This window comes from Papio anubis, chromosome 20, assembly GCF_008728515.1.
Source record: "Papio anubis isolate 15944 chromosome 20, Panubis1.0, whole genome shotgun sequence".
Classification (NCBI taxonomy): Eukaryota; Metazoa; Chordata; class Mammalia; order Primates; family Cercopithecidae; genus Papio; species Papio anubis.
The window spans coordinates 49,503,747-49,529,723 of NC_044995.1; the positions used below are offsets into that span (position 1 = coordinate 49,503,747).

Sequence of the window (25,977 nt, forward strand, 5' to 3'; positions counted from 1 at the left end):
TCCCCCGCCCGCCCCACCGGCGCAGGCCCCGCCCCCTCCCGGGCCCAGCCCCGCCTCCGTCCTCAGCGGACTACTGACGGCGCCGGTTCCGCCTCCAGGCCCCGCCCACGATCCGCCCCTTAGGAGACTCCGCCACTAGGTGGGCCCCGCCCCCAGGCCGCGCCCTACGCATGCGCCAATGGCCCGTGCCGGCTCCTCGGCCGGCTCCCGCTGAGGCCCCGCCCCGTGTTCCGGCGACGGTACAGGGTCCGCCCACAGGCCGCAGCCCCGGTTGCTAGGCAACGGAGACCTCCGCCCTGCCCGGCCCGGCTTGGCCTGGCCCTGTCAGGGCGTCCCAGGGCTGCTGCCTGCAACTTGGCTCCGTGCGCCTTCGCCGCCCAGGCCCCTTATAGCCCGCCGGGCCGAGGACGGGAGACCCCTACAGGCCGCTTCTGCGCGGAGCCCCGGGCCCTTTAAGGAAAGTAGGTCCGGTTCGTGGGTGCGGTCGGGCTTGCGTGTGAGGCGTCCTCCGCGACCGTGTCCTTCCGCGGCGGCTGCGAGGCGGGGCGGCGGCAGAGGCGGCCAGGTGGGTGCCGGGAGGGGCGAAGGCAGGCGGCAGAGGCGGCCAAGTAGGTGCTCAGGAGGCGCGAAGGCGGGCGGCAGAGGCGACCAGGTGGGTTTCTGGGAGGAGCGAACTTAGGCGGCGAAGAGACCGAGCCCTGAGGAAGGGCGAACCCTGGCGGCGGGGAAGCTGGAACCCTCAGGAGAGGCGAACTTAGGCGGCGGGGAGGCCGAGCCTTCAGGAAGGGCGAGGCCGGGCGCGGTGGCTCACGCCTGTAGTCCCAGCACTTTGGGAGGCGGAGGCGGGCGGATCACCTGAGATCAGGAGTTCGAGACCAGTCTCGCCAACACGGTGAAACCCGTCTCTACCAAAAATACAAATTAGCGGGGCGAGGTGGCGGGCGCGGGTAATCCCAGCTGCTTGGGAGGCTGAGACAGGAGGATCACTTGAACCCGGGAGGCAGAGGTTGCAGTGAGCCGAGATCGCACCACTGCACTCCAGCCTGGGCAACAAGGGAGGGGGGAGGAAAGGAAGAGCGAACTCAGGCGGCAGGGAAGCCGGATCCTTCAAGAGGGGCGAACTTAGGCGGCGAGGAGGCCGAGCCTTCAGGAAGGGGGAACTCTGGCGACGGGAAAGCGGAATCCCTCAGGAAGGGCGAACCCAGGCAGGGAGACGGATTCCCCAGGAGGGGCGAACGCGGGCAGCAGGGAGACCGATTCCCCGGGAGGGAGATACAGGGTGCGGGGTCGAGCTGCGGGGGCGAGCTCCTGGCCCTGCCCACTGTCCTGCCGCAGGACCCCGCACCTCCCGGTGTGTGTGAAAATGCTGCAGGGCTTCAGGACCCCTAAGCCCAAGCGGCAGTCGGGCCCTTTCGAATAGGCCCTTCTTGCTCGGGGTCCCCAAAGTCGCTGGCAGGGTCCCCCCACCCCGGAAAGAGGCGCCCACCAAGGACAAGCTGCACCTCCCTGCAGCGAGGAGGGGCTAGAAAGTGGAAGCGAGGGTGCATTTTATTAGGAGTCACTGAGAGGGGTGGGGAGATTGGAAAATCCAATCACAGAGCAGAAAATCAGTGCTCCAAGCCCCAGCTCATCCTGGGGGTATGATTTCCAGTCTTTGTACACACTGCTTTTTTGTTTGTTTTTGAGACGAAGTCTGGAGTCTCACTCTGTCGCCCAGACTGGAGAGCAGTGGCTCGATCTCTGCTCACTGCAAACTCTTCCCCCCGGGTGCAAGTGAGCCTCCTGCCTCAGCCTCCCGAGTAGCTGGGATTACAGGCACCTGCCACCACACCCAGTTAATTTTTGTATTTTTAGTAGAGACGGTTTCGCCATGTTGGCCAGGCTGGTCTTGAACTCCTGACCTCAGGTGATCCGCCCACCTCGGCCTCCCAAAGTGCTGGGATTACAGGCGTGAGCCACCGCGCCCAGCCCACACTGCTTTTTTACACTTGCTTTTTTCTTCATTTTCTCCTTAACAGTTTATACGGGTTTAATTGACATGCAGTAAACTTCCCATATTCAAAGCAGATGGTTGGATAAATGTTGAGATGTGTGTTTTGCATGTTTCACGTCCCATCTGTGCTTTCTGCTTTGGGAGTCGCCTCCTGTGCAGGCAGGAGGGAGTGCCCTGGCCGGCCTCTAAGCCGTGGTCATGACCGCCTTCCTTCTTGTGCATCATGCAGTCACAGGGGCTTCCCTTTGACGGAAGAGGCGTTGGGACACAGAGCTGGGGGGGCTGCTGAGGGCTGGAGCCGTCAGAGCCCACAGTGATGCCTTGAGGAGCGAGTCATTCATTTCCCTGCGTGTGTGCCATAATATGGGTTTTGACCCGTGAGACAAAACCCACCTTCCTTTTCTGTTCTCCTGGATTCACTTCCTTTCCAGGCCTGGTTTTGCTTTTGTGTAGGGAAAGCGGGATGTTTGGTTGGTTGGTTGTTTGGTTTGCTGGTTGTTTCAGAAGTGCAAGAGGGTGGCCAGGCGCGGTGGTTCATGCCTGTGATCCCAGCACTTTGGGAGGCCAAGGCAGGCGGATCACTTGAGGTCAGGAGTTCAAGACCAGCCTGGCCAACATGGCGAAACTGCGTCTCTACTAAAAATACAAAAATTAGCTGGGCATGGCCAGGCACGGTGGCTCATGCCTGTGAACCAGCACTTTGGGATCCTAGCACTTTGAGAGGCCGAGGTGGGTGGATCACGAGGTCAGGAGATCAAGACCATCCTGGCTAACACAGTGAAACCCTGTCTCTACTAAAAATACAAAAAATTAGCTGGGCGTGGTGGCAGGTGCCTGTAGTCCCAGCTACTCGAGAGAGCTGAGGCAGAGAATGGCGTGAACAGGAGAGGGCGAGCTACAGTGAGCTGAGATTAATACCACTGCACTCCAGCCTGAGCGACAGAAACAAGACTGTCAAAAAAAAAGGCCGGGCGCGGTGACTCAAGCCTGTAATCCCAGCACTTTGGGAGGCCAGGGCGGGCAGATCACGAGGTCAGGAGATCGAGACCATCCTGGCTAACACGGTGAAACTCCGTCTCTACTGAAAATACAAAACAATTAGCCAGGCGTGGTGGCGGGCGCCTTTAGTCCCAGCTACTAGGGAGACTGAGGCAGGAGAATGGCGTGAACCCGGGACGTGGAGCTTGCAGTGAGCCGAGATGGCGCCACTGCACTCCAGCCTGGTCGACAGAGCAAGACTCCGTCTCAAAAAAAAAAAAACGTACAGAGGAAAAGGAAGGAGGGCTGGATGAGCCCCCGGGCTGTCAGAGTTGCAGAGTTGCAGCCCTGAGAACTTCCAGAAGCTAGGTTCTTAACCGCAGTTGTCAGGGACCTGCTTATTAGAACTCACTGAGAAGATCTACCGATTACAGAGTGAGGACTAAGAAAGTGAACTCCCAGCATGCCACGTCCCTGTCCTCCGGACCCCCGGATGTGTTTCCCTTTCCCCAGGAATGACTCAGGCACCCACCTCAGGCAACACCCGCTCCACTGCACCCTTCCCAGCGCCCTCTCTTTCAACAGGTTGACTTTTCTCTTTTAACTCTGGAGCCGAGCTGACCACCTGTGGCCGTGGAGGCCTTGCAGTGTGGCTGGTCCGAACTGGGATGTGCTGACCAGCTGCAGGTGGCTCATCCCTGCAATCCCAGCACTGTGGGAGGCGGAGGAGAGCAGATTACCTGAGGTCACTCATTCAAGACCAGCGTGGCCAACGTGGCAAAACCCCATCTCTACTAAAAATACAAAAATTATCCGGGCATGCTGGCGCGTGCCTGTAGTCCCAGCTACTCAGGAGGCTGAGGCCGGAGAATTGCTTGAACCCGGGAGGCGGAGCTTGCAGTGAGCCACGATCATGCCACTGCACCCCAGCCTGGGCAACAGAGTGAGGCAACATCTTGAAAAAAAAAAAAAATTCCCTCCCGAGGAGGTATTCTCCCACCTTAGGGACCTGATAGTGGAGGTTTCAGAAAAACTCCCCACACAGCTGACTCAGAGCTTGGGGTTTTGAGGTGGGGAGTTTTAGACCTTCCCCAGCCGACGAGCTCTGTGTCTATTTTCCTGGCATTTAGAAGGTCAAATGGCTTAAGCAGAAAAGGCAAATCCGACTTCAGAAACGGGATTCTGGGAGGAGGCCTTCACTTCTGCGTGTCGGAGTCCCAGCGAAGCCTCTGGAACACACAGTGGGTGGCTGTGGTCCAGCGTGTGCCTGGCTGCACACAAAAAAAGGCTGAACTTGGGTTTTCTTTCGGACGTTGACACGATACCTTCTGGGGACCGCGCCTGGCCTCTTCCTTTTTCCTTTTTTTTTTTTGAAATGGAGTCTCTTGCCCAGGCTGGAGTGCAGTGGCACAACCTCGGCTCACTGCAACCTCCGCCTCCCGAGGTCAAGAGATTCTCGTGCCTCAGCCTCCCGAGTAGCTGGGATTACAGGCGTGCGCCACCACACCCGACTACTTTTTTTTTGTTTTGTTTTGTTTTGTTTTGTTTTTGAGACGGAGTCTCGCTCTGTCGCCCAGGCTGGAGTGCAGTGGCCGGATCTCAGCTCACTGCAAGCTCCGCCTCCCGGGTTCATGCCATTCTCCTGCCTCCGCCTCCCGAGTAACTGGGACTACAGGCGCCCGCCACCTCGCCCGGCTAGTTTTTTGTATTTTTTAGTAGAGACGGGGTTTCACCATGTTAGCCAGGATGGTCTCGATCTCCTGATCTCGTGATCCACCCGTCTCGGCCTCCCAAAGTGCTGGGATTACAGGCTTGAGCCACCGCGCCGGGCCCCGACTACTTTTTTAGTGTTTTATTAGAGACTGAATTTCACCACGTTGCTCAGCTCAGGCACTCTGCCTGCCTCCGCCTCCCAAAGTGCTAGGATTACAGACGTGAGCCACAGCGCCCCGCCCCCTTTTCCTTTTGAGTATATCAAAATGACTGGTTTTTTCCTTATATACCCAGACTGGGAAAAGTGTGTCGGTGTACCACAAAGATTTACAGAGGGTCGGGCGCTGTGTCTCATGCCTGTGATCCCAGCACTCTGGGAGGCCAAGGCAGAAGGATAGCTTGAACCCAGAAGTTTGAGACCAGCCTGGGCAACATAGTAAGACCACATCTCTACCAGAAATACAAAAATTAGCTGCGCATGATGGCATGCACCTGTGGTCCCAGCTACTTGAAAGGCTGAGGTGGGAGGAGCATTTGAGCTCAGGAGGTTGAGGCTGCAGTGAGCCATGATCGCACCACTGCACTCCAGCCCGGGTGATAGAGTGAGACCTTGTCTCAAACAGACAGCAGAAAAAAAAAAAAACCTTCCTTCCAGACACAGTAGTTCCTTATTTTTTTTCATGGTTGTACCAATTTATGATTCTTTCCTTTTTTTTTTTTTTTTTTTTCTGTCGCCAGGCAAGCTCCGCCTCCCAGGTTCACGCCATTCTCCTGCCTCGGCCTCCCTGAGTAGCTGGGACTACAGGCACCCACCACCATGCCCGGCTAATTTTTTGGGGATTTTTAGTAGAGATGGGGTTTCACCGTGTTAGCCAGGATGGTCTTGATATCCTGACCTCGTGATCCACCCGCCTCGGCCTCCCAAAGTGCTGGGATTACAGACATGAGCCACCGCACCTGGACTTTTATTCCTTCTTTAACAAAAAAAGGTCTTAGAGGCTAGGTGCAGTAGCTCACGCCTGAAATCCCAGCATTTTGGGAGGCCAAGGTGGGCGGATCACTTGAGGTCAGGAGTTTGAGACCAGCCTGGCCAACATGGTGAAACCCCGTCTCCTACCAAAAATAACAAAAATCAGCCGGGCATGGTGGCGCACACCTATAATCCCAGCTACTCGGGAGGCTGTGGCAGGAGAATTGCTTGAGCCCGGGAGGCAGAGCTTGCAGTAGGCCGAGATGGCGCCACTGCACTCCAGCCTGGACAACAGAGCGAGACTCCATCTCCAAAAAAAAAAAAGATCTGGCTATCCGTACTGTTTTGCAACTTACTTTTTTCACTTATTGGATACTGGGTGTCCTTCCGCATCAGGGCCTGTGTCTCATTCTTCTTAAAACTGTGTGGCTGGGCTGTCCTGGATTACGTGAGGAGAAGTCTCCTCTGGATTGACAGGCTTTGGCTCAAGTTTCTTTCTAGCCAGATGGGCTTGGAAATGATTCTGCAGGAAGTGTGTGTTCCCTGATCTGGCCTGCAGCTGGTGCTGGAATCCTTTTTTTTTTTTTTTTGATCGCAGTCTCGCTCTGTTGCCCAGGCTGGAAGTGCAGGGAGTGCACTGGCTCGATCTCGGCTCATTGAAAGCTCCGCCTCCCGGCCGGGCACAGTAGCTCAAGCCTGTAATCCCAGCACTTTGGGAGGCCGAGACGGGAGGATCACGAGGTTAGGAGATCGAGACCATCCTGGCGAACACGGTGAAACCCCGTCTCTACTAAAAAATACAAAAAACTAGCCGGGCGAGATGGCGGGCGCCTGTAATCCCAGTTACTTGGGAGGCTGAGGCAGGAGAATGGCGTAAACCCCGGAGGCGGAGCTTGCAGTGAGCTGAGATCCGGCCACTGCACTCCAGCCCGGGCGACAGAGCGAGACTCCGTCTCAAAAAAAAAAAAAAAAAAAAAGGAAACTCCGCCTCCCGAGTTCACACCGTTCTCCTGCCTCAGCCTCCCGAGTAGCTGGGACTATAGGTACCCGCCACCATGCCCAGCTAATTTTTTGTATTTTTATTAGAGACAGGGTTTCACCGTGTTAGCCAGGCTGGTCTCGAACTCCTGACCTCTGGTGATCCACCCACCTCGGCCTCCCAAAGTGCTGGGATGACAGGCCTGTGCCACCGCGCCTGGCCTAGAGTCTTGGTTGTAGGGTTACTTACTACAGGAGTCAATTTCACATAGGTTTCTCTCCTTTTTCTTCCCCACAAGTCCTGGGTTTTTTCTCTTAGGTCTTCTGGTTTTAATGCAGAGCTTATATTTAGCTTATTAGTTTTAAAAGTGTGTTAAAATAATGCACATATTTTTATCATTGCTATGTTTAATGTCACATTTCATTGACCATAGGTCCCACAGGAAAGGAGGAAGTTGTTACTGACTTCCTGTGTAGGGCTGGGGCCAGGGTCTCCCCCTGGGTACTGAGTCATTCTCTGGGGTGGAGTGTCCTGGGCACTGCAGGGTGCTGAGCAGCGTCCCTGGCCTCCACCCACTCCATGCCAGGAACTCCCCCAAAACCTGACAATCACAGATGTCCCCAGACATCACCCAGCCTTGAAGGGCAGAATCCTCACTGTTTTCAGGCCTGTGGGAGCAGGGGGCAGGGTGGTCTGGCCCTGACTCTGCCCCCCAACACCCTCTGGGCCATGAGGCAAATGGGAGAAAAAAGGAAATGGTCGGGGGTGTGAACCACTCAAAGCATGGACAATTCCCACAGGGGACAAAGGGATGGGCTGAGCTGGGACACCTGGGCAGGGAGTCGCACCCTAAGTGCCCTGGAGAATCAAGACAGCCTGAGTCACCAGGCCAGCTCTCCTGGGCTGCAGATGCTGGTTTCAGAAGCGCTCAGCAGCTGAGGATCTCTGAGGATGCGGACTTGGCTGGGCTAAGATGAGTCGGGTGTCGGGGGCCCCAGAATCCCCTCGGAGTCCCCTCAGTGGAGTCCCTGGTAGATGACATCAGAGGGGAAGCTGCCAATCTCACTGAGGTCTTGCCCCAGGGCAGTTTTGCCCCCAGGGAACTTGGAAATGGTGGGGGGGTGCGTTTGTGTTTGTCACAACTAGAGGAGGGGGTGCCCCCGGCATGGCGTGGATGGAGGCCGGGAACATTGCTCAGCACCTGCAGTGCCCAGGACAAACTCACCCCAGAGAAGGATCCAGCCCTGAATGCCAAGTGGGGGACTGCGTTAGTTATGTGGAAAAAGAAAATCAAGTCTGCTCCCTCGTCACACCAGACACCAGAATAAACTCCCAATATGGCAGACAGTATAAACCAGGGGACCCCAGCTCCTGGGGATTCTCCTCCTCTCCCCATCATCATTCAGGGTGTGGATTTCAATGTGTGTAGCCTCCTGGGACCTCAGCAGAGCAGAGGATCATGGGCCGCAGAGTCTCTTGGGGGTCCGTGGAATCCCCTAACCCAAGGGGTGTCAATGGAGGGTGGTTCTGCCCCCAGGGGACACTGGGCCAAGTCTGGGACATTTGTGTTTTTCTCATGACTGGGGGTGCTCCTGGCATGGAGTGGGTGGAGGCCAGGGAAGCTGCTCAGCACCCTGCAGTGCCCAGGATGGCCCCTCCCCAGAGAGTGACCCACGCTGACGTCCACAGTGCAGAGACGCTGCCCTAGTGGCAGACACACCAGATTCAGAATTGAAGGATCTGAGTTCAAGCCCAGACTCGTACCTTTCACCTCGCACCCTCAGGCGAGGCAGCTGGCCTCAGCTTCTGGACGTGCAGCATGGGTGAGCCCCTCCCGCCAGCCAGGGAATGATGAGTTTCACAAGAGCAGGTCCCCCAGGGCCCCAGCAGATGCCAGGCCTGTTACTAATAACAGCAAAGGTCCATGATCACTTAGCAGGAATGAGAGCGTCCACTTTCTACCTGCCCTGCCAGCCTCACAGGGCTGTGGCATGAACCCCCGTAGGGTTAGTTTATGAGTGCGTAGGGAAGTGCTCCCCAGAAAGCAGGAGAAACACGGGTGGGCAGATACATGTTTGCACCTCTGACAACCCAGTCACTGTGTACTAACTAGTGATGCGGTTGGCAATTTGTAAAAAGTACTCATTAAAGAGGGAGACAAGGGCCGGGCGCTGTGGCTCAAGCCTGTAATCCCAGCACTTTGGGAGGCCGAGACGGGTGGATCACGAGGTCAGGAGATCGAGACCATCCTGGCGAACACGGTGAAACCCCATCTCTACTAAAAAATACAAAAAACTAGCCAGGCGAGGTGGCGGGCGCCTGTAGTCCCAGCTACTCGGGAGGCTGAGGCAGGAGAATGGCATAAACCCGGGAGGCAGAGCTTGCAGTGAGCTGAGATCCGGCCACTGCACCCCAGCCTGGGCGACAGAGCGAGACTCCGTCTCAAAAAAAAAAAGAGGGAGACAGCCAGGCTCAGTGGCTCACATCTATAATCCCAGCACTTTGGGAGGCCAAGGTGGAAGGACCACTTGAGGTCAGGAGTTTAAGACCAGCCTGCACAACATAGTAAGACCCCCGTCTCTACAAAAAATACAGAAATTGCTGGGCGCGGTGGCTCACGCCTGTAATCCCGCTGAGGTGGGCAGATCACGAAGTCAGGAGTTCGAGACCAGCCTGGCCAACACGGTGAAACCCCGTCTCTACTAAAAATACAAAAAAAAATTAGCTGGGTGTGGTGGTGGGCGCCTGTAGTCCCAGCTTACTCAGGAGGCTGAGGCAGAAGAATCCTTGAACCCGGGAGGCAGAGGTTGCAGTGAGCCAAGACCGCGCCACTGCACTCCAGCCTGGGCAACAGAGCGAGACTCCATCTCAAAAAAGAAAAAAGAAAAAAAAAAATACAAAAATTAGCCAGGCCCACACCAGTAGTCCCAGCTACTCAGGAGACTGAGGTGGGAGGATTGCCTGAGCCCCGGAGGTTGAGGCTAGAGTGGGCTATGATTGTGCCACTGCACTCCAGCCTGGGTGACAGAGCAAGACTTTGTCTCAAAAAATAAATAAATAAAGCAAACAAGAACAGTCAGGTCCCTGGCTCTGCCAGTCGCAGGACAAGCTGTGGACATTCAAGGCGGATTGTCCTCTGGGGTGGGGTGTCCTGGGCCCTGCAGGGTGCTGGGCAACATCCCTGGCCACCACCCACTCTGTGCCAGGAGCATCCCCCAGTTATGACAACCACAAATACCCCCAGACATCACCCAGTATCCCCCGGGGTGCAGAATCACCCCCCAGGTGAGACCCCCGCTGCAGCTGGGTGTGGCTGAGAGCTCTTCACAGTGGCCATGAGGAGGGAGACTGGGGTGGGCCCCTGGGTGTGGCTGAGAGCTCTTCACAGTGGCCACGAGGAGGCGAGACGGGTGGGCCCCTGGCTCCCACTGGGCGGGCTCAGAGCATGGCTCCTGCCTCCCCGTTCAGACTGAAGCCATCCAGGAGGCCAAGAAGGTGGTGCAAAGTTGGTGGTGCCCAGTCAAGCCCAGACCCTGTGGCCCCGGCAGTAAAAGTTCCGTGAAAGGAGTGTGGCCCTGGGTTTGGACTGGAGCTTGGGGCGTTCCTCCATGTGGCTTCCTCTTTCTGACACTTGGGCTCTTGTTTCTTGAAACCTTGGGCTGGGTCCTCTGAAGCAGGCACCACAGGTGTCCGTGACATCTCATCACTGTAACTGTCCCCTAGGTGACATGATCTTAGCTTTGTTTTGAGACAGGGTCTCACTGTGTCCCCCAGGCTGCAGTGCAGTGGCACAATCATGGCTCACTGCAGCCTCAACCTCCTGGGCTAAGGCGATCCTCCCACCTCAGCCTCCCAAGTAGCTGGGACTACACAGGCACATCCACCATGCCTGGCTAATTTCTAAATATTTTTTGCAGAGACGGGGTCTCGTTATGTTGCCCAGGCTGGTCTTGAGCTCCTGGCCTCAAGCAGTCCTCCTGCCTTGGCCTCCCAAAGTGCTGCGATTGCGGGCGTGAGCCATTGCACCTGGACAGGATTTCTTTTAGGGCTGATGGAGGTGTTCTGGAATTAGATAAAGGTAGTGGTTGCGCAACTCCAAACATGCCAGGAGTCACGTAACTGTACTCCTGAACTGTAACTGAAAAGGTTAAAATGTGTGGTATGTGAGTCAAATGTCAATCTAAAAACAGAAGAAAAGATGATCAGGAGAATTAGGACAGTATGCTAACCCCTTGATAACACCTGGCGCGGAGTGGCCTGGACAGGCCTTACTTCCTGCCTGCCTGCTTTCCCACAAGAGAAGTCAGAGATGCAGTAGGCACAGTGGCTCACACCTGTAATCCCTGCATTTTGGGAGGCTGAGATGGGAGGATGGCTTGACTCCAGAAGCTCGAGACCAGCCTGGGCAAAATAGCAACACCCCATCTCTACAAAAGTACAAAAATTATTCAGGTGTGGTGTTGTGTGCCTGTGGTCCCACCTACTTCAGAGGCTGAGGTGGGAGGATCACTTGAGCCTGGGAGGTCAAGGCTGCAGTGAGCTACAGTTGTGCTACTGCACTCCAGCCTGGGCAACAGAGCAAGACCCTGTCTCTAAAACACAAAAATGTAAACCAGACAGAAACACAAAACACTGACAGGATGCACGCCTGGGTGACGAGGGAAGACGCGGCCACCCTCCAGCAGGAGTGAGGGTGGCCTTCCAGCACCAGGAGCAGTTGCAGCGTTTAAAAGTAAATACTCAGGCCGGGCACACTGGCTTACGCCTATAATCCCAGCACTTTGAGAGGCTGAGGCTAGAGGATCACTGGAGGTCAGGAGTTCGAGACCAGCGTGCTCAACATGGTGAAACCCCATCTCTACTAAAAATACAAAAATTAGCTGGAAATCGTTTGAACCGTGGAGGTGGAGGTTGCAGTGAGCCAAGATCGTGCCACTGCACTCCAGCCTGGGCTACAGAGCAAGACTCCATCTCAAAAATAAAAGTGGCTGAGTGCGGTGGTTCACGCGTGTAATCCCAGCACTTTGGGAGGCCGAGGCGGGTGGATCACCTGAGGTCAGGAGTTCGAGACCAGCCTGGCCAACACGGTGAAACCCAGTTTCTACTAAAAACACAAAAATTAGCCAGGTGTGGTGGCGCGCGCCTGTTATCCCAGCTACTCAGGAGGCTGACGCAGGATATTCACTTGAACCTGGGAGGTGGAGCTTGCGGTGAGCCGAGATTGCGCCGCTGCACTCCAGCCTGGGCAACAAGAGTGACACTTTGCCTCAAAAAAATAAAAATAAAAATAAAAAAGTAAATAAAAATAAACATTCAGAGCCCGGGTGTGGTGGCTCACACCTGTAATCTCAACACTTCGGAAGTCCAAGGCGGGTGGATCACTTGAGGTCAGGAGTTCAAGTCCAGCCTGGTGGCCGGGCACAGTGGCTCACGCCTGTAATCCCAGCACTCTGGGAGGCTGAGGTGGGTGGATCACAAGGTCAGGAGATCGAGACCATCCTGGCTAACTCAGTGAAACCCCGTCTCTACTAAAAATACAAAAAATTAGCCGGGCATGAGGGCGGGTGCCTGTAGTCCCAGCTACTAGGTAGGCTAAGGCAGGAGAATGGCATGAACCCGGGAGGCGGAGCTTGCAGTGAGCTGAGATTGCACCACTGCACTCCAGCCTGGGCGACAGAGCGAGACTCCGTCTCAAAAAAGTAACAGTAAAAATAAAAAATAGATAAGTACTCAAATTTTGGAAGGTGACCCTGGGACGCTGCTTTTTTTTAATTTTTTTTTGAGATGGAGTCTCGCTCTGTCGCCCAGGCTGGAGTGCAGTGGCGCGATCTCAGCTCACTGCAAGCTCCGCCTCCCGGGTTCACGCCATTCTCCTGACTCATCCTCCCGAGTAGCTGGGACTACAGGCGCCCGCCACCACGCCCGGCTAGTTTTTTGTATTTTTTAGTAGAGATGGGGTTTCACCGTGTTAGCCAGGATGGTCTCTATCTCCTGACCTCGTGATCCGCCCTCCTCGGCCTCCCAAAGTGCTGGGATTACAGGCGTGAGCCACCGCACCCGGCCGACGCTGCCTTTTTTAACAGGACAGATTCTGGACTGGGAGCATCTTCCAGCCAAGTATCAGGGCTGCCAGGCCGGGAGCCAGTGTTGTGCACTGACCTAGAACATAGGGAACTGACGTCTCTGCTCAGGGCTTGTCTCTCAGGCGCCTCCTGTGCTCTGGGGCAGCGGTCCCCGAGGCAGTGACAGGATGTGGAAACCTCCGGAAGGAAGTGGGTGACTGGTCTGTGAGCTGCTGCACCTTGGCGGGGGAGGGGTCATACCAGTTGGTTGCTTAGAGAAACTGTGTTGTTTTTTTTTAAAAAAAAAAAAAAAAAAAAAGTGTTGCAGCAGGGGAATTTGTCATCTCACCTTTCATTTCTCTAGAAGTTTCCAAGGATCACTTGTGCCTCGTCCGTGGGAAGACCGGGGCAGCCAAGAAGGCCTTGGTGTGGAATTCTGAGAGCTGATTCCTGCCTTGTCTTCCCCACACTGTCCCTGGAGAAATCTGAGAAGAGCAGAGCGGAGGGAGCCCCAGACACGGTAACCAGCCCCCAGCCTCAGAGGACAACGAGGGCGGGAGTCAGGGTCCTGAGGCCGTCCTGGCCTTTCTTGGGAAAAAACCCCTTTCTGTGGCCGATCACCCCTTCACCAAGGAGCCTGTGTTTGTTCCTGAGAGAAAACGGTTTGCTTAGGCCGGGCACAGTGGCTCGTGTCTGTAATCCCAGCACTTCGGGAGGCTGAGGCGGGAGGATTGCTTGAGGCCAGGAATTTGAGAGCAGCCTGGGCAACATGGCGAAACCCCTGTCTCTATAAAAAAAAGAAAATTAGGCTGGGTATGGTGGCTCACGCCTGTAATCCCAGCACTTTGGGAGGCTGAGGCGGGTGGATCACGAGGTAAAGAGTTTGAGACCAACCTGGCCAGCATGGTGAAACTCCGTCTCTACTAAAAGTACAAAAATTAGCTGGGTGTGGTGCCGGGCGCCTGTAATCCCAGCTACTGGGGAGGCTGTGGCAGGAGAATCGCTTGAACCCAGGAGGCAGAGGTTGCAGTGAGCCGAGATCGCGCCATTGCACTCCAGCCTGGGCAACAGAGCAAGACCCTGTCTCAAAAAAAAATAAAAAGGAAAAAGAAAACCGTTTGCTGTGACGGGAACTCTGCCCGTCCACAGGGCTCTTCAGAAGATGTTAACTTCCACTTAAAATGCTGCACCTTTTTTTTTTTTTTTTTTTTTAACGGAGTCTCACTCTGTTACTCTGGCTAGAGTAGTATAGTGGCATGATCTCAGCTCACTGCAGCCTCCGCCTCCCTGGGTTCAAGCAATTCTCCTGTCTCAGCCTCCTGAGTAGCTATGATTATAGGCACACGCCACCATAGCCGGCTAGTGTTTTGTATTTTCAGTGAAGATGGGGTTTCACCATGTTGGCCAGGCTGGTCTCAAACTCCTGACCTCAACTGATCCACCCACCTTGGCCTCCCTAAGTGCAGGGATTAGAGGCATAAGCCCCTTCGCCCCGCACCCATCACCTTCTGAAAGGAGACAGACATGCCGAGAGGGAGTTTACAAACTCTTTGGGCTGCCCTGTCTTGTTTTCTGGAACTAACTGTCTTTGGCATGAGTCTGGTAGAGAAGTGTAAAGGGATATAGAAAAAGAGAAGCCTCGGCCAGGCATGGTGGCTCACGCCTGTAATCCCAGCACTTTGGGAAGCCGAGGCAGAACTCACTTGAGACCAGGAGTTTGAGACCAGCCTGGGCAGCGTAGTGAGACCCTATCTCTACAAACAGTTTTTAAAAGACAAGCAGGGGCCTGTGGGAACAGCCACTTTCTCCCTGAGGCGCAGCCCGGGTAGGCCTCTCCTCCTGTGGCTACAGTCAGCCCAGGGCTACCATACCACTGCTGGAAAGCCCCACCTGCCCAACCAGGTGGCATGGTTGGAAGCTGAGCCCCCAAATTGGCACGGGAGACCCTGAAATCCCCAAAGGCAGCACTGGGCCGTGGCGGGTTGGGTTTTGCTGTGTGCTGTGATTTCTGCTGGTGTTGGGAAGTCGGCTGTGAGTCGGCCCAGACGTGAAGTGGAAATGGGGAGGAGGGAGGCGAGTGGGCCTGGCTGGGTGGACGGGGATGCGCTCACCTGCGCAGTTTCCTCTCTGGTAAAGTGAGGCCTGCACTCGCCCCATCTAGACAGGCGTGTGGGGACGGAGGTGATTGATCCCCGGTGCGGAGGAGCATCTCGCTCAGCGCTAGGTGGGCCGTGGGCTGGAGGTGGCCGCCATTTCCCTTCTCCGGAGGGGATTTGTTGATCTTGTGCAGCAGGCGGTGTGGCCTGAGGGCAGGTGTGGTTTGCAGAGCTCATCACCGGGGCAGGTGGTGGCCTCTGGGGTGCTGAGCCATCAATGGGGAAGGGCCTCAGGTCCCCACCAATGGCTCCCACCTGCTCAGCCCCAGCATGGATGCGTCCTGGGCTCCCCAGCCCCAGGGGGATACCGTAAGCACAGAGGTGGCCTCTTTGAATCAGGCGCTTCCCAGGGAGGGTCTGAGACTCGGCTGTGGGATCGCTCCTTCCTTGGGAAGAGGGCGGGGGTGGCCAGGCACAGTGGCTCACGCCAGTGATCCTGGCACCTTGAGAAGCTAAGGTAGAAGGATCGCTTGAGTCCAGGAGTTCTCAAGACCAGCCTAGCAACATAGTGAGATCCTGTCTCTACAAAAAAAAAAAAAAAAAAAATTAACTGGTGGTGAAAAAATTATAAAATATTATGGCGGTGAGTGCCCGTGCTCCCAGCTACTCAGGAGGCTGAGGCAGGAGGATCCCTTGAGCTAGGAGGTCCAGGCTGAAGTGTGAGCCGTGATCCCGCCACTGCACTCCAACCTGGGCAGCAGAGCGAGAACCTCTGTAAAAATAGAAGCAAGCAGGGGGGTACCTGTGTGCTCACCCTGGGGTTGTGCCCCCCAGCAAAACCAGGACGGGTCAGCAGCCCCTGGACTCGGAGCATCCACGTGGCTCTGCTGGGCAGTGGAGGGGCCCCATGGTGGAGCAGCACTGGCCCGGGAAGCGTGTGTCACTAGGTTCGTGATCAGACGGCTGCCCGCATCCCCGAGGGTTGCTGAATTCAGGGAGTTGTGGGGCAGAAACAGTGGTGGCTTCACCCACAGAGGCCAGGGTTCGAGCCCCGGCCGATCCACCCACTAGCTGTGTGGTGTGAGACACGGCTGTAGAGTCAGTCATAATCTTCTGAGCCACGATCTCACCAGAGCGATCTAATCTTAACCCCAAGGGACACTGGGTGATGTCTGGGAACATCTGTGGTTGTCGCAACTGAGGGTGCTCCCGGCAGGGAGTGGGTGGAGGCCAGGGACGCTGCTCAGCACCCTGCAGTGCCCAGGACGGCCCCACCCCAGAGAACGATCTGACCCCGATGTCCACAGAGCCAGCGGGTGGAGGCCTGGTTTTCTGGGCCTGGTTTTCTCATCTGTGAAGTGGAGATGGGGTTTTTGTCCCAGGAAAATGAAAAGTGTAAGTTCCTAGTTGGGTGTTAACCCTGGTGGCAGGAAGTCACGATGGTGGCTAAGGGCCCCAGGTTGGCGCTGGGGAAGTTCAGGCCTTTCTGGTCACCGCAGAGTGTGTGGGACCCGAGTCCTCCTGCCACCTGTGCCCAGGCTGCCCTGAGCAGTGCCCCCAGCCGGTCCTCACCAGGTGTTCCCTTGTGACAAACCATTGACCCTGTACCTTCTTATGGTGCAGACTCTGTTGTCACTGTGTTCACAGTGGACACCGTGTTTTGTTTTGTTTTGCTTTGTTTTGAGGCAGAGTCTTGCCCGGCCTCGCAGGGGTCTGTGACCCAGTGACCAGTGACTTGGGCACAGCAGACAACGCTGCCGTGACAGAGATTCATTCTGTCAGCTCTGGGGCCGCACATCCGCGATGAAGGTGTGGGCGGGGCTGGGTCCCTCTGAGGCCGAGGGGCATCTGCCAGGCTTCTCTCTGCTCCTGGTGGTGGCCAGCATCCTGGGCCCTTCGCTTGTGGAAGCATCACCCCCGTATCGGCCTCTGTCCTCACAGAGCCGTCTCCCCCGTATCCGCCTCTGTCCTCACAGAGCCGTCTCCCCCGTATCGGCCTCTGTCCTCACAGAGCCGTCTCCCCCGTATCCGCCTCACTCATAAGGACGTTTGTCTCTGACTGTAGGGCCACCCAGGTCATCCAAGATGACATCCCTCAAGACCTTTTTCCACCTAGGCTGCCATGCACAGGCTGCGGGCATTGGGGTGTGGCTTCCTTTGTGGAGGCCACAGTCCGGCCTGCGTAGTCCCCTATAACTGGCAGCTTAGCCTGCCCCCACACTCAAGCCCCAGAGTGCCAGGTAGCAGCAAGTCCAGGCCCCAGCCAGGCATCAGCACCGGGGAAGATGTGGCCGCTGTGGGCTCTTGGGGCCCGGCTCTCTGCACCTTCTGCTATGAGCCAGTCAGGCCTCGCCGTGTGCAGTTCTGTGCACTAAGGAGGTGGCCCCCTTTGGGTGAAACTCCTTAAAGTCAGAAGTCCAGGGGATGTTTTGAACCCTGCCACTAGGAGCTGGGTGCAGTGACTCAGGCCTGTAAGCCCAGCACTTTGGGAGGCAGAGGTGGAAGGATCACGTGAGCCTAGAAGTTGGAGACCATCCTGGGCAACATAGAGAAACCCCGTTTCTACTAAAAGAAAATTACCCAGATGTGGTGGTGTGTGTCTGTAGTCTCAGCTAGTCAGGAGGCTAAGGTGGGAGGATCTCTTGGGCCTGGGAGGCAGAGGTTGCAGTGAGCCATGATGGCACCACTGCACTCCAGCCGGGGCAACAGAGCGAGACCCTGTCTCAGAAAATAAAACAAACAAACAAACAAAAAAAACAAATCCTGCCGCTTGTGCCGTCAGCACGAGTTTCTGGGAAATTCTGTCACCTCCAGCAGGTCATGACTCCCCTGTGTATTTCAGGTCCGCGGGAGAGCTGTGGGGCTTGGTGAGTGTTTCCTGGCCTCTCGGGTTGGTCGGCACCCCCAGCCGCTGGCCCAGGACCCCTCTGCAGAAGCGTTCCAGGAGAGCAGGCGTCACCAAGATGTCCAACCCCTTCCTGAAGCAAGTCTTCAACAAGGACAAGACATTCCGCCCCAAGCGCAAGTTCGAGCCGGGCACCCAACGCTTCGAGCTGCACAAGAAGGCGCAGGCGTCGCTGAACGCCGGGCTGGACCTGCGGCTAGCCGTGCAGCTGCCCCCGGGCGAGGACCTGAACGACTGGGTGGCCGTTCACGTGGTGGACTTCTTTAACCGCGTCAACCTCATCTACGGCACCATCAGCGACGGCTGCACGGAGCAGTCCTGCCCCGTCATGTCGGGGGGCCCCAAGTACGAGTACCGCTGGCAGGACGAGCATAAGTTCCGGAAGCCCACGGCGCTCTCCGCCCCCAGGTACATGGACCTGCTGATGGACTGGATTGAGGCGCAAATCAACAACGAGGACCTCTTCCCCACCAACGTGGGTGAGTCAGTGCTGGGCAGGGGCTCAGGGATACACACCCTTCCAGAAAAGTCAGGGAGGCCAAGCACAGTGGCTCACACCTGTAATGCCAGTGCTTTGGGAGGCCGAGCCCAGGGATCGCTTGAGCCCAGGAGTTTGAGCTCAGCCTGGGCAACATAGCAAAATTCCATCTCTACGAAAAATTTTAAAAATTAGCCAGGAAGGCCGGGCGCTGTGGCTCAAGCCTGTAATCCCAGCACTTTGGGAGGCCGAGGTGGGCGGATCACGAGGTCAGGAGATGGAGACCATCCTGGCTAACACGGTGAAACCCCGTCTCTACTAAAAAATACAAAAAACTAGCCGGGCGAGGTGGAGGACGCCTGTAGTCCCAGCTGCTCGGGAGGCTGAGGCAGGAGAATGGCGTGAACCCGGGAGGCGGAGCTTGCAGTGAGCTGAGATCCCGCCACTGCACTCCAGCCTGGGAGACAGAGCAAGACTCCGTCTCAAAAAAAAAAAAAAAAAAAATTAGCCAGGCATGGTGGTGCACGCCTGTGGTTGCAGCTACTCGGGAGGCTAAGGTGGGAGGATTGCTTGAGGCTAGGAGGTTGAGGCTGCAGTAAACTATGATCACACCACTGCACTCCAGCCTGGGCGACAGAGCAAGACCCTGTCTCAAAAAAAAAAAAAAAAAAAAAAAGATTCCATTTCTGAGTCTTCTCCTAAGTTGGGCTGCTCTTAGTAGCCCCGCTTCATCCCGAATCGCTCCTGGTGACTCCTGTCTCCTTCACCCCAAAGCAGAGAAGGGCGGGATCAGCATCAGGCCTGGAGTCCTTTGCAGAGGAGACAGGTACCCCTGCCAGCGCTGGGCCCAGTGTTCTCAGTGGTTTCAGGATCACTGCCATGGAGCCCCTGGGCCCACCAGGATCATCACCCTTTGGTGGGACCTCCTGCCCAGCTCGATGTGTAATGCTCTGTGTGGCTCTCAGGGGCACCCCGTAAACGTGGGTTTGTGGGTGATCATTGGGGCACGTCCCTCCAGAGTACAGCGGACCTTTCTTTTCTTTTTCTTTTTCTTTTTTTTTTTTTGAGACAGTGTCTCACTCTGTCACTCAGACTAGAGTGCAGTGGCACCATCTCAGTTCACTTCAACCTCTGCCTCCCAGGTTCAAGCGATTCTCCTGCCTCAGCCTCCTGAGTAGCTGGGATTACAGGTGTGAGCCACCACACCCGGCTAATTTTTTTTATTTTTCAGTAAAGATGGGGTTTCTCCATGTTGGCCGGGCTGGTCTCGAACTCCTGACCTCAAGTGATCTGCCTGCCTCGGCCTCCCAAAGTGCTGGGATTACAGGCGTGAGCCACCAGCCCCCGGTCTGCCGGCAATTTCTGTCTGGAAGCCCCTTGTCACATCCAGGAGCAAAGGGTTCTGGACATGGACTTGACTGAGTTCGTGGACCCGCCCCACCCCTCTCCCTGCAGGCACGCCGTTCCCCAAGAACTTCTTGCAGACGGTGCGGAAGATCCTGTCGCGGCTGTTCCGCGTGTTCGTGCACGTCTACATCCACCACTTTGACCGCATCGCGCAGATGGGCTCCGAGGCCCACGTGAACACCTGCTACAAGCACTTCTACTACTTCGTCAAGGAGTTCGGCCTCATCGACACCAAGGAGCTGGAGCCACTGGTGCGTGGGCTTGGGGCTGAGGGCTTGGGGTTACGGTGTGGCTGGTGGCCCGTGGCAGAGGCACCCTTCGGGGCCCAGGACCCTGACTGCCCGCGGTCGGCCCAGCAGCTGGCGGCCCCAGCTCTCCCTGGGTCACAGCCCCGGGCCCTAGAGTTGGGTCCCGGATACCCTGCTGATGGGACAGGTGGTGAGGTAGCCGGGAGGGATCCCGCGTTCTCCTGCGGAGCAAATCGGGGCGGCAGTAGCCGGGAGGGATCTTGCTTTTTCCCATGGAGCAAATCCGGGCGGTAGGTGCAGTTTCCTCCGCGCCAGCCCCGCCTCCTGCTCGCTCCGCCTTCACAGTCCAGAGCTCAGGTGTCCCAGAGCGCAGCTCAGTGTCCCTTATGAAAGGGATAGGAGCCGGCGCAGACTCCACCCTAACTTTGTTTGTTTGGGTTTGTTTTGAGACCTAGTCTCACTGTCGCCCAGGCTGGAGTGCAGTGATACGATTTTGGCTCACTGAAGCCTCTGCCTCCCGGGTTCAAGTGATTCTCCTGCCTCAGCCTCCCAAGTAGCTGGGATTACAGGCGCCCACCACCACGCCCAGCTAATTTTTTGTGTTTTTAGGAGAGACGGGGTTTCACCGTGTTAGCCAGGATTGTCTTGATGGATCTCCTGACCTCGTGATCCGCCCGCCTCGGCCTCTCAAAGTGCTGGGATTACAGGCGGGAGCCACCGTGCCTGGCCTTTTTTTTTTTTTTTTTTTTTTTTTTTTTTAGCTGGAGTCTCCCTCTGTCACCCAGCCTGGAGTGCAGTGGTGTGATCTTGGCTCACTGCAACCCCCACCTCCTGGGTTCCAGCAGGTCTCCCCCTCAGCTTCCCAAGTAGCTGGGATTATAGGCACGTGCCACCACGCCATGCTAATTTTTGTGTTTTTAGTAGAAACCGGGTTTCACCATGTTGGCCAAGCTGGTCTCGAACTCCTGAACTCAGGTGGTCTGCCTGCCTCGGCCTCCCAAAGTGCTGGAATGACAGACGGGAGGCAGCGCACCTGGCCTAGACTCCACCTGACTTCTGCAGCCAGCCTGGTACCTCTGTGCCCACCCTTGCTTGTCTGCTTTCCACGTTACCAGGTTTTATCTAGAGACGAACCCAGGGACCAGATTCCTCAGTGTGGGGTCCATGTCCCTGAAGCCAATGTGGCTTCTTGCAATTGGGGCCCACATTTGTGACTCGGTGATGGGGACCAGCAGTGGAGTGGGTGCCTGTGATTCAGGGCCTGGCCCTGGAACCTGCCCAGGGGCTGCTCTGTTCCCAGGTTGTGGAGCACTGTATGGATGTGGTGGCCCTGATATGAGAGCGGGACCCCACCAGCCTCCCAGTGGCTGGGACCACAGCCACCACGCCTGGCTGATTTTTTATTGTGTTTCGAGATGGGGTCTCACTATGATGCCCAGGTTGTTCTCAAACCCACGGATGCAAGCAGTCCTCCCGCCTTGGCCTCCCAAGTCGTTAAGATGACAGGTGGGAGCCATCACTCTCTTACAACTTTAAAAAATGGTTAAAAATGGACGGATGAGGTGGCTCCCACCTGTAATCCCAACCCTTTGGGAGGCCAGAGAGGGAGGATCACTCGAGCTCAGAAGTTTGAGAACAGCCTGGGCAACATAGTGAAACATCTTCTCTACAAAAAACAAAAAAATTATCCAGGCACAGTAGTGCACGCCTGTGGTTCCAGCTACTCAAGGGGCTGAGACAGGAGAATCGCTTGAGCCTGGGAGGTCGAGGCTGTAGTAAGTCGAAATTGTGCCACTGTACTCCAGCCTAGGTGACAGCCAGTAACCTGTCTCAAAAAAAAAAAAAAAAGAAAAGATTAAGGCTGGGCACAGTGGCTCACGCCTGTAATCCCAGCACTTTGGAATGCCAAGGCAGGCAAATCATGAGGTCCAGAGTTCGAGACCAGCCTGGCCAATGTGGTGAAACCCCGTCTCTACTAAAAATACAAAAAATTAGCTGGGCGTGGTAGTGGCAGGCACCTGTAATCCCAGCTACTCAGGAGGCTGAGGCAGGAAAATCGCTTGAACCCAGGAGGTGGAGGTTGCAGTGAGCCAAGATCACGCCATTGCACTCCAGCCTGGGCGACAGAGCAAGACTCTATCTCGGGAAAAAAAAAAAAAAAAATTAGCCACGCTTGGTGGTGGGCACTTGTGATCCCAGCTACTCAGGAGACTGAGGCAGGAGAATTGTTTGAACCCAGGAGGTGAAGGTTGCAGTGAGCCAAGGTTGCGCGCAGCACTCCAGCCTGAATGACAGCATGAAACTCCGTCTCGAAAAAAAAAAAAAGATTAAAAACATCTTCATGGCCAGGCGCGGTGGCTCAAGCCTGTAATCCCAGCACTTTGGGAGGCCGAGGCGGGCGGATCACGAGGTCAGGAGATCGAGACCATCCTGGCTAACACGGCGAAACCCCGTCTCTACTAAAATATAAAAAAAAAAAAAAAAATTAGCCGGGCGCGGTGGCAGGCGCCTGTAGTCCCAGCTACTCGGGAGGCTGAGGCAGGAGAATGGCGTGAACCCGGGAGGCGGAGCTTGCAGTGAGCCGAGATCACGCCACTGCACTCCAGCCTGGGCGACAGAGTGAAGACTCCGCCTCAAAAAAAAAAAAAAAAAAAAAAAATCTTCACATCACTTCCTCATTTTTGTGTATCCCCTTTCAGGCTTTGCTACCGGTAAACATGTCGCTAAATTTAAAATTAATAGTTGCATACTGGGTGGGTCTAAAGGTAGTAGTGGGGTCTTCTCTTTTTTCTTTGTTTTTCTTTTCTTTTTTCTTTTTCTTTTTTTCTGTATTCTAGAACTTTCCTTCCAGTGTCCCAGTCTGTATAAGACAGGGGTCAGCAAACTGCAGCCCCCTGGCTGGCTTTCTGTTTTTGTAAATAAAGTTTGTAGGGTTTTGTTTTGTTTTGTTTTTGAGACAGGGTCTCGCTCTGTCGCCCAGGCTGGAGTGCAGTGGTGCGATCTCAGCCACTGCAACCTCCACCTCACAGGTTTCAAGTGATTCTCCTCCCTCAGCCTCGTGAGTAGCTGGGGCTACAGGTGACCACCACCACGTTTGGCTAATTTTTTGTATTTTTAGTAGGGATGGGGTTTCACCATGTTAGCCAGGATGGTCTCGATCTCCTGACTTCGTGATCTGCCCACCTCGGCCTCCCAAAGTTGTTTTTTTCTCTTTTGAGACAGAGTCTCGCACTGTCACCCAGGCTGGAGTGCAGTGGCGCTATCTTGGCTCATGGCAACCTCCACCTCCCAGGTTCAAGCGACTCTCCTCCCTCAGCCTCCCAAGTAGCTGAGATTACAGGCGCTCGCCACCCTGCGCGGCTAATTTCTGTATTTTTTTTTTTTTATTTATTTTTTTTTTTTTTGAGACGGAGTCTCGCTCTGTCGCCCAGGCTGGAGTGCAGTGGCGCGATCTCGGCTCACTGCAAGCTCCGCCTCCCGGGTTCACGCCATTCTCCTGCCTCAGCCTCCCGAGTAGCTGGGACTACAGGCGCCCACAACCGCGCCCGGCTAATTTTTTGTATTTTTAGTAGAGACGGGGTTTCACCGTGGTCTCGATCTCCTGACCTTGTGATCCGCCCGCCTCGGCCTCCCAAAGTGCTGGGATTACAGGCGTGAGCCACCGCGCCCGGCAATTTCTGTATTTTTAGTAGAGATGGGGTTTCACCGTGTCACCCAGGCTGGTCTCAAACTCCTGACCTCAGGTGATCTGCCTGCCTCTGCCTCCCAAACTGCTGGCATTACAGGCATAAGCCACCATGCCTGGCTGTAAATAAAGTTTTATTGGCAGCGAGGTACACTCATGAGGTTACCAGTTGTCTGAGGTGGCTTTTGAGGTACAAGACAGAGTTGAGCCATCATGACAGGGACCGTCTGGCCCACAGATCTGAAAATGTTGACCCTGGCCTCAAGGGGTAGCCTGCTGCCCCTGGTCCCAGGTGTGCGATTGCCTGTGTGGTTTTTGTTGTTTGGGGGTTCAGGGTAGCCCCCAGCTGCCATCCCTCCGCCTGTGCGTCTCCGTGTGTCTGCTGTTCACATCACCCCTTTGGGAGTGGCTGGTGGGAGCTGATGTCCTGCTTGCTCTTAACAGAAAGAAATGACCGCCCGTATGTGCCACTAAGAGCCCCGCGGGCCCCCCGGTGCCCGAACCGCCACTGGGGCCTCAGAGACTTGGAGGAGGATGCTCTGGAACCATCATCACGCTTCTCTCCAGCCTGAGCATCTCAGGGAGCCCAGGGGCTGGGCCGCTGAGCAGGTGTTGGTCCTCAGGAGCTCCAGCCCTGGACGGCAGACGCCTTCCTCACCGTCTCGAGCCTCAGTCTCCCGTCTGGGACCGAACGTGAACTGTGTAATTCTGTGTGTTACTAGCAACCGGAAAAGCCCACTGTGTTTTTTAAACCACTTCCACTTTCCAGGAGGCTGGACAACTTCCAGGGTCACTCCCCGCCCTGGGTGGCTCCCCGGCTCCTGGAACTTCTGCCCCAACCCTCGTCCCCACCTGATCCTGCCTCCACCTCACTGGGGAGCCCCTGGGGCTGCTGTGGCCACAGCCCCACCTGGGCCTGTCTCCTGTTGGGGAGGCAAGAGGCTGAGGGGCTTCCGAGCCCCTGAGGGCGGACATCTCCTGCCACAGGCCTTTACTCTGCGCTCCGCACCAGCAGCCGCTGGTGTCCCTTCACGCAGAGGCACGACCTGGACCCGGGCATCCTCTTTCCTCCCTCCCCAATCTCTTCCATTTTCCTACAGATTTTTTTTTTTTTTACAAACTAGAGACAGGGGTCTCGCAGAACTCCTGGCCTCAAGTGATCCTCCCACCTCGGCCTCCCAAAGTGCTTGGATCACAGGTGTGAGCCACTGCACCCAGCCCTCTCTCTTACCCTGTGCACGCTGCTTCCTCAGTTCTTCCGAAACATTCAGCTGAAACATTCAGGGCTTCCTGGACTCCTGGGAGCCCACGTCCTGCACCCCGGCTGCTGACTCATTTCCTACGGGCCCCTTTGTGTATCATAAAGGGTTTGATTTTTATAGTCACATTTACAACCATCTTGAGATTTTTTTTTTTTACTTTTTTTTTTTTTTTAAATGGCGTCTCCCTCTGTCGTCCAGACTGGAGTCCAATGGCACGCTCTCGGCTCACTGCAACCTCCACCTCCTGGGTTCAAGTGATTCTTCTGCCTCAGCCTCCCGAGTAGCTGGGATTACAGGCGCCTGCCACCATGCCCAGCTAATTATTGTATTTTCGTTTATTTGTTTGTTTCTGTTTTTGAGACGCAGTCTCGCCCTGTCGCCCAGGCTGGAGTGCAGTGGCGCGATCTCCACTCACTGCAAGCTCTGCCTCCCGGGTTCACACCATTCTCCTGCCTCAGCCTCCCGAGTAGCTGGGACTACAGGTGTGTGCCACCACGCCCGGCTAGTTTTTTGTATTTTTAGTAGAGATGGGGTTTCACCGTGTTAGCCAGGATAGTCTTGATCTCCTGACCTCGTGATCTTCCTGTTTTGGCCTCCCAAAGTGCTGGGATGACAGGTGTGAGCCACCACGCCCAGCCTAATTACTGTATTTTTAGTAGAGATGAGGTTTCACCATGTTGGCCAGGCTGGTCTGAAAACTCCTGACTTCAGGTGATCCGCCCACCTTGTCCTCCAAAAGTGCTGGGATTACAGGCATGAGCCACTGCACCCGGCCTAAAGAATTTTTAAATCGATAACATAGTGAGCCCTCTGCCTCCTCGGCATGATGTCCTCTTTCCTTCTGACCAACCCAGGCAGGACTCTTCTGTGCCTGGATGCCTCTCCCCCAGTCTGGAATCTTCCAGTTCTTCTAGAATTGGCCTTTCGCAGATGCTGCAGACTTCCAGTTGAACCCCTTTTTCTGTGTGGCCCCTGGGGCTGCAGGACCAAAATCCATGAGCTCTGTGTCCCCTAGACCCTTGGAAGGTGAGAGCAGGGCACTGAGCAAAGGCAGCCACCTCCTCTCCCTGACTGAACCCCCGCCACCCTACTCCTCACCAGAATTGTCAGTGGCCTTTCACGACGGTGGCCCTTCCCGCCTGAGCCCTGCATTGTCCCAGACCACACAGAAGTCTGGTCACCTCTGGGTGCCTGGGATGGT

At 55.8% G+C, this 25,977-nt stretch overlaps 1 protein-coding gene across 9 annotated transcripts; it reads left to right on the forward strand.

The window, feature by feature from the left end:
• Nucleotides 1-6: 6 nt before the first annotated feature.
• MOB3A (MOB kinase activator 3A) lies at nucleotides 7-24,629 on the forward strand. Of its 9 annotated transcripts, XR_004180425.1 has the most exons (6): nucleotides 524-652; nucleotides 13,060-13,215; nucleotides 17,634-18,175; nucleotides 19,630-19,832; nucleotides 20,754-20,899; nucleotides 23,959-24,629. XR_004180425.1 is itself a non-coding variant. In XM_031660155.1 (5 exons), exons 3-5 carry the CDS (start codon nucleotides 17,755-17,757, stop codon nucleotides 20,796-20,798), a joined length of 669 nt encoding a protein of 222 aa, XP_031516015.1. In that variant the 5' UTR covers nucleotides 7-461; nucleotides 13,060-13,215; nucleotides 17,634-17,754; the 3' UTR covers nucleotides 20,799-20,899. The 9 variants fall into 9 exon arrangements, 8 of the variants coding, with proteins under 8 accessions (XP_031516015.1, XP_031516013.1, XP_031516018.1 ...); XM_031660155.1 differs by lacking the exons at nucleotides 524-652; nucleotides 23,959-24,629 and adding an exon at nucleotides 7-461; XM_031660153.1 differs by lacking the exon at nucleotides 23,959-24,629 and having other exon boundaries at nucleotides 451-565.
• The last annotated feature ends 1,348 nt before the right edge of the window (nucleotides 24,630-25,977 follow it).

Bases quoted from the DNA above. Each gene is read 5' to 3' on its own strand.
- MOB3A (XM_031660155.1), top strand. From the start codon at position 17,755: ATGTCCAACCCCTTCCTGAAGCAAGTCTTCAACAAGGACAAGACATTC. The intron at 18,176-19,629 runs GTGAGTCAGTGC...CTCTCCCTGCAG, and splicing joins CCTCTTCCCCACCAACGTGG to GCACGCCGTTCCCCAAGAAC. The intron at 19,833-20,753 runs GTGCGTGGGCTT...TGTTTTTAGTAG, and splicing joins CCAAGGAGCTGGAGCCACTG to AAACCGGGTTTCACCATGTT.